The sequence below is a fragment of the Stomoxys calcitrans genome, chromosome 2 (genome assembly GCF_963082655.1).
Source record: "Stomoxys calcitrans chromosome 2, idStoCalc2.1, whole genome shotgun sequence".
Lineage (NCBI taxonomy): Eukaryota > Metazoa > Arthropoda > Insecta > Diptera > Muscidae > Stomoxys > Stomoxys calcitrans.
In genome coordinates this window covers 29,181,512-29,189,371 of record NC_081553.1, presented here as the reverse complement: position 1 = coordinate 29,189,371, position 7,860 = coordinate 29,181,512, and the positions used below count along the sequence as shown (strand labels likewise).

The 7,860-nt window shown below is 30.0% G+C and overlaps 1 protein-coding gene across 8 annotated transcripts in view; it reads left to right on the top strand.

Moving 5' to 3' along the window:
- The first annotated feature begins 4,945 nt into the window (after positions 1-4,945).
- The window catches only part of LOC106082599 (protein held out wings), a 159,077-nt gene continuing 156,162 nt past the window's right edge, over positions 4,946-7,860 (top strand). For 2 of the 8 annotated variants that reach the window (XM_059362261.1, XM_059362260.1), the window contains exons 1-2: positions 5,116-5,487; positions 6,878-7,492. In XM_059362261.1, coding sequence (XP_059218244.1) covers positions 7,261-7,492 — 232 coding nt within the window. In that variant the 5' untranslated portion in view covers positions 5,116-5,487; positions 6,878-7,260. Of the gene's footprint in view, positions 5,088-5,115; positions 5,488-6,702; positions 6,801-6,877; positions 7,493-7,860 lie in introns of those variants that run through there. The other 6 variants (XM_059362258.1, XM_013245221.2, XM_013245218.2 and 3 more) reach the window with 6 other exon arrangements.

The following is a 7,860-nucleotide window of genomic DNA, read 5'->3' as shown; positions in this document are numbered from 1 at the left end:
TGCATAATCGCCCCCTTGTCAAAATGATAAAATTTAATTTTTTATGGCTAAGAAAAAACGCACTTGCACCCCCGGATTTGGTTTTGACAAAGTTTTCCTGATGCAAATCTACGCATATAAAATTAAGTGACAAAACCAGGTGTTAACACGAAAAAATGGAAACCGAAGACAATAATTTGGAAAATAACAAAAAAAATTAATTTTTACTATAAAAGTTTCTTGACGAAATTTTTATAGTAAAAACTTCGTAAAGCAATTTATGTATCAAAAATGTTATCAATACATTTTGTATAATACAAGTTTCTTCACGAAATTTTTATAGTGAAAATTTCATCAAGAAATTTTTTTTAGTAGAACTTTCGTAAAGAATTTTTTTTTTAGTAAAAGTTTGGTCAAGAATTTTTTATAGCTAAAATTTCGTCAAAAAATTTGTATAGTAAAAATTTCGTCAAGAAGTTTTTATAGTAAAAATTTCGTCAAGAAGTTTTTTTTAGTAGAACTTTCGTAAAGAATTTTTTTTTAGTAAAAGTTTGGTCAAGAATTTTTTATAGCTAAAATTTCGTCAAAAAATTTGTATAGTAAAAATTTCGTCAAGAAGTTTTTATAGTAAATATTTCGTCAAAAAATTTTTATAGAAAATATTTCGTCAAGAAATTTTTATAGTAAAAATTTCGTCGAGAAATTTTTTAGTAAAAATTTCTTCAAGAAATTTTTATAGTAAAAATTTCGTCAAGAAATTTCTTTAGTAAAAAAATTTTTATAGTAAAAATTTCGTCAAGAAATTTTTTTTAGTAAAACTTTCGTAAAGAATTTTTTTTAGTAAAAATTTCGTCAAGAATTTTTTATGGCTAAAATTTCGCCAAGAAATTTTTATAGTAAAAATTTCGTCAAGATGTTTTTATAGTAAATATTTCGTCAAAAAATTTTTATAGTAAATATTTCGTCAAGAAATTTTTATAGTAAAAATTTCGTCGAGAAATTTTTTTAGTAAAAATTTCGTCAAGAAATTTTTTAGTAAAAATTTCGTCAAGAAATTTCTTTAGTAAAAATTTCGTCAATAAATTTTTTTAGTAAAAATTTCGTCAAGAAATTTTAAGAGTCAAAATTTTGTCAGGAAATTTTTATAGTAAAAACTTCGTCAGGAAATTTTTATAGTACAAATTTCGTCAGGAAATTTTTATAGTAAAAATTTGGTCAAGAAATTATTGTAGTAAAAGTTGCGTCAAGAAATTTTTATAGTAAAAATTTTGTCAAGAAAGTTTTGTAGAATAAATTTCGTCAAGAAAATTTTGTAGAATTAATTTTGTCATTATTATGTATACAGCACACTAAAAATTCCTTATTATCATGATAACAGATTTTTGTTGACATGATCATATGTAATACAAATTCTTCTATTGACATTTTTATGGCAAACAATTTTATTATTCGGGTCGATATCAAAGACTAGTTAAATGATTTTAGTTTCTGTTAATTCAAATTAAGAACATATCTGATTTGGGGTCTATTAATTAATGTTAATCGAACAAACTATTAGTTTAATGAATGGGTGTTATATTTTGTTTGGGATAATCTAATCATTAAATTTGTCTAAAATTTTAATATTCTAATATACCCACTTATTTTAAGTGCCTTATTGTCAATTCATTCATGAAACGGAAACGGGTGGAACGGCAACCTCATTTCATCTGTGAGACAGTTGACTTTGCCATCCCTCTGCCTCCATGAAATTAGGTTTAGCTTGCTTCGCTTATACTCATATACGGAAAAGTGTCTATCAGAATTTCCCGTCTGGTTGACGATTTGAGATTAAATGCAGGATCATTTGCATACGATTTTAGTAAATCGTCAATATACCGGTCCACGTATGATAATTTGCATGATTTTGGGTTGGAACAGACACTTTTGAGCTAGGCACACACACACTCACGCACATGCCTTTATGCAAGTTTATATTGAAATTTTAGTCGTATTTGTATGGAGACAACATCCTACACCGCCGTTATAAGATTTTAAATTTGAAAAACAAACAATAACAAAAAACAGCATTTTATTAACTTTACCGCAAGAAATGACAAACAGAAAATATTTACTGAAACCAACAACAAATTTGGCTATATGTGAAAGCTTTATAGGGGTTTAGGTAATTTAAGATTTCACTATGAGTATAGATCTAAAATTAAAGGTTATGATTAACAATTTTATTGTGGTTAAAATTATATAATTATTTGTATGTGCTTATATCACAAAAACTACAATTTTTATGATAAGAATTTCATCTTGAAATTTGAATAACAAAAATTTCGTGCCGAAATTTCCATTTGCAATAGGAACAGAAAACGCGGCAGCCTGACAATATCCGATTGTATGAAATATAATAACTTCTGATGAAGTTAGAACTATAAAAATTTCTTGACGAAATTTTTACTATAAAAATTTCTTGACGAAATTTTTACTACAAAAATTTCTTGACGAAATTTTTACTATAAAAATTTCTTGACTAAATTTTTACTATAAAAATTTCTTGACGAAATTTTTACTATAAAAATTTCTTGACTAAATTTTTACTATAAAAATTTCTTGACGAAATTTTTACTATAAAAATTTCTTGACGAAATTTTTACTATAAAAATTTCTTGACGAAATTTTTACTATAAAAATTTCTTGACGAAATTTTTACTATAAAAATTTCTTGACGAAATTTTTACTATAAAAATTTCTTGACGAAATTTTTACTATAAAAATTTCTGGACGAAATTTTTACTATAAAAATTTCTGGACGAAATTTTTACTATAAAAATTTCTTGACGAAATTTTTACTATAAAAATTTCTTGACGAAATTTTTACTATAAAAATTTCTTGACGAAATTTTTACTATAAAAATTTCTTGACGAAATTTTTACTATAAAAATTTCTTGACGAAATTTTTACTATAAAAATTTCTTGACGAAATTTTTACTATAAAAATTTCTTGACGAAATTTTTACTATAAAAATTTCTTGACTAAATTTTTACTATAAAAATTTCTTGACGAAATTTTTACTATAAAAATTTCTTGACGAAATTTTTACTATTAAAATTTCTTGACGAAATTTTTACTATAAAAATTTCTTGACGAAATTTTTACTATAAAAATTTCTTGACGAAATTTTTACTATAAAAATTTCTTGACGAATTTTTTACTATAAAAATTTCTTGACGAAATTTTTACTATAAAAATTTCTTGACGAAATTTTTACTAAAAACATTTCTTGACGAATTTTTACTTTTTACCATAAAAATTTCTTGACGATTTTTTTTCTATAAAAATTTCTTGACGAAATTTTTACTATAAAAATTTGTTGACGAAATTTTTACTATAAAAGTTTGTTGACGAAATTTGTATTATAAAAATTTCTTGACGAAATTTTAAATATAAAATTTCTTGACGAAATTTTTACTATAAAAATTTCTTAAAGCAATTTTTACTATAAAAGTTTCTTGACGCAATTTTTACTATAAAAATTTCTTGACGAAATTTTTACTATAAAAATTTTATGGCAAAAATCTTACTCTAATCATTTCTCTACAAAATGTTTAAAGAAAAAATTTCTTAGCAAAATTTTTAAAGAAAAAATTTCTTAGCAAAATTTTTAGTATTAAAATTTCTTGACGAGCTGATAGCCGCGGGAACAGGGTTATTTGAAGGCGCAAATAACTCGCCTTGCCATATCGAGCATCGTAGGCACTCAGTATTTGTGCAAGAGCCAGTGCCGCCCGGCCTCTCACTGAGACTTTCCGATCGATACCGCTGAATGTCCGCTACTGCCGCTGCAGCTACTACGTATGGAGCATTCCACCATCCGCAACCTATGAACGCGCCCGGTAGCTCGCAGCTAAGCTTCTCGTAACACCAATGAACACCACAGAAATCGGACATCAATGTTCCAGCCTGTGTGCTGTGTAGTGCATTGGGAAGTGTACAGCTAATAGACAGGGTTGTCGAGCGTGGTTGATGTGGTATTTATATCATACAGTCGTTTCCTTTTCCCTTTGCAAAGAAAATCTGCGATCATTGAGCTCGTCTCGGAAGTGAAACAAACGAAAACTGTTTATTTTAAATAAACCTTTGATGTAAAGGGTGATTTTTTTGAGGTTAGGATTTTCATGCATTAGTATTTGACAGATCACGTGGGATTTCAGACATGGTGTCAAAGAGAAAGATGCTCAGTATGCTTTTACATTTCATCATGAATAGACTTACTAACGAGCAACGCTTGCAAATCATTGAATTTTATTACCAAAATCAGTGTTCGGTTCGAAATGTGTTCAAATTTTGACAAATTTTGTTCAGCGATGAGGCTCATTTCTGGTTGAATGGCTACGTAAATAAGCAAAATTGCCGCATTTGGAGTGAAGAGCAACCAGAAGCCGTTCAAGAACTGCCCATGCATCCCGAAAAATGCACTGTTTGGTGTGGTTTGTACGCTGGTGGAATCATTGGACCGTATTTTTTCAAAGATGCTGTTGGACGCAACGTTACGGTGAATGAACACATTTCGAACCGAACACTGATTTTGGTAATAAAATTCAATGATTTGCAAGCGTTGCTCGTTAGTAAGTCTATTCATGATGAAATGTCAAAGCATACTGAGCATCTTTCTCTTTGACACCATGTCTGAAATCCCACGTGATCTGTCAAATACTAATGCATGAAAATCCTAACCTCAAAAAAATCACCCTTTATTTCCTTCATAAATTTACTTCGACAGTCGCCAACAGCAACTAACGTAGTTTAGGTTGATGCTTCACATATTGCCATCACTATCTGGGCTTGTCATGCCTTAGTACCATTGCCAGTGTTGGAGTGTACGAAATAAGCAACGCTGTTCATGGTTGCATTCATAGCGATGATCATATCATATTGTTTTTGCTTTTTCTGTTTTTCTACTTTTCGCTGTACGAGCAGCATTCAATCCATTTTTCGTTATTCGGTTATTTGCAGCTCGCTATATCGGTCGGTGAACACTCCGTGCACTCCCTCTACTCGAAACTAACTCAGCTCTAAACCCCGTGTTAAGTTGTTATTAAAAGTTAATTTTTTTTGGTTTGTATCGTTCACTATCCTATTGTGTTTTGTTATTGCATTACTTCATTCTCATATTCGTCGAGAACTATTAATACATTCTCCAATTCGTCGAGGGACATTATCCTTTGCGTGAAGAAAAATACCAAAAAAACACGACAAATAGAAACAAAGAAGGGATGAATTGAGAATAGTTATAAACAACAACAACAACGCATTTACTATAAAACAAGAATTTCCAATTTATCGAAAGAAAATTTTTAAACCTACCTTTTTTCTAATTTTTATTGAAATCAATCTCAAATCAAGGCACGATCGATTTTGTGTGTGTTTCAAGAAGAAGAAGCAAAAATAGAAAACAAGTTGAATAAAAAAAGTGAAATAGAAATAACAGCAGCAACGATAATCAAGAAAAAAACAAGTATGTTGAGTGTAAAAAAAACGAATTAAATAAAAGAAAATACACAACACAGTGTAACATGAACGTTGGAGAGAAAAAGTGACAAAATTTGTATTGAATATGGAGGCAAGATGTACATTGCAAGAACATACCATTAACATCAAGAGGAATTGAAGAATTCATTTTCCATCATTTCTGTATGGCCATACATAACACACCCACAGAGAGCAAAAGCAACGCAGAAGAACGTTTTCGGAAAAAGGAATAGTCTTGAGAAATGTTCAGCTAAAAATAAATATCCATATCCCATTGCGTTGGGTTGTGTTGATCTCATGCATTCCAAAATTAGAGAAATTTATGACATTTTGTCTTTGTTCCCTTTTCCTCGTATGGTTCGTTGTATTCGTTAGTGTTATAGTTGTTTTTATTTCTTGCTGCCCGCTGCTTGCCTCTTGTTTTGGCTATTCTCGTAGTAAACGTATGTACTTTGATGAAATAAAATCAAAGAGGGCCAGTGTGAGCACCAAGAGAACGCTAGAAAGAGAGAGCGGCATAAGAAACCCCCTCCTTGTGAACAAATAAAATAAAATAATGGATTTGGATCGTTTATGAATGTGTTAAAAGTTGCGAGTTTTTTTCTTAAAACAAAAAAGGTCCTTGTTAAGAAAAGGATCATAAAAAAAAATTTATTTCTTTAATTTATTTTTCAAAGATTTCCAATCGAATTTTATAATATTATATTATTGTTTTGTTTATGGTCTTACAAACTCTTTCCTCCCCTTTTTTTGCTATCTCTGTTTTACCCATTGGGAAGAAAACATTTTCAGTTTTCCCAACTGAAATCAAGCGTTTGTGTTATTGCCGCATCTTGGGTAAAGTAGTCTAGTGTTTGACTTCAGTGGCTGTGCATATATATATATTTTTTTTTTTTTCAATAAATTCGATTAATCATTTTACACAATTTCGCTGCTGCTGCTCGTTTTTCTCGATATTAAATCAATTGATATTTTTAGCTTGGTGCCTCTAAAATTCTCTCTAAAATTCCAATTTAAATGTTTTTCCTTTTTCCCCCACCACGTCGTTATGTAGTAAGTGAAAGAAGAAGAAGAAACAGCAGCCAGAGTAGCATTCATGGTATTGAGAGTGCTGAGTTGTGTTAAATTGTAGGTGAGATTTTTTGTGTGCTTTTGTTGTTGACTTTCTACACTCACGCCTTCTCTCAGCCGATTCACATTGTAGTACTATAAGAAGCGGCAAACCAATTCAATACAAAGTTTTGTCATCTTTGAATCCAAGAAGTCGACGTAAAGACGATTATGATGATGATGCTTATGGTGATGTCGATGACAAAGAACCCCACAAATAGATTTTAATTAAAAAATTCTCCATGATTTTTTGCTTTCTTCCCTAGAAGTTCAAACGTAATTACAAAACAACAACTTCAACATAGTAAAATAACACAGAAAGTAAAGCAGAAAAAAGAACGCGCTGTCTTGTAAAAGTAAAAAAAAGCAAAGAAGGAAAGAAACGCTGATCAAGTAAAAAGTTTCGTAGAATTTTTGTGCAATAATTCAAAATCAAAATATATACCTACCTATACAAAACAAAAAGTTTAAAAAACACTACAACTTCCTACTACAACTACCCAACAAAAAAAGCAAATCGTTTAACGATAAAAAAAACTACAAATTGCAATTTTAAAGCTAAGCTCAGTTGCTACAAAAAGAACCAAACTAAAATTAAGTGAAAATCACACAAGAAGTTCAAGAAAACTAACACAAAATTTATTACATCATGAGTGTGTGTGAAAATAACAATTCTGTGCAGCAGCAGCTCCAACAGCAAAGCCTGCAACAGCATCAACCAGTAGTTGTAACCCAGCCACAACAGCAGGCTCCAACGCCACAACAACAACAACAGAATACACAAAGTATTGCTGATTATTTGGCTCAATTACTTAAGGATCGCAAACAATTGGCGGCATTTCCCAATGTCTTCAATCACGTGGAACGTCTGCTCGATGAAGGTAAGTGTTGGTTGATATAAGATAACAGAAAATAATTTAATTTTAGTTTCTAGGATTTTTAAAGATTTTGATTCACATGTAGATTTTTGTATAGAAATCTAACGAATATTGGATTGAAGTGAATTTTTGAGGAAAGGTGGTCCCAAAAATTCGAATATAAGGACTGTTGTGGGTTAATGCCAGTACACACTTCACCCAGAGCCAAAATTGTGGGCAGAGTTGTACTCAAATTAAAGAAAATCTTGTTTTCTAGTGAATTTTTGAATCGATGAGAACAATATGAGACTCATATAAAATACGTTTGGAAGTAGATTTGACAGATGTCAAACTAATTTGGGGAAAAGTATGCAGAGGGCATTTGGGCGTAA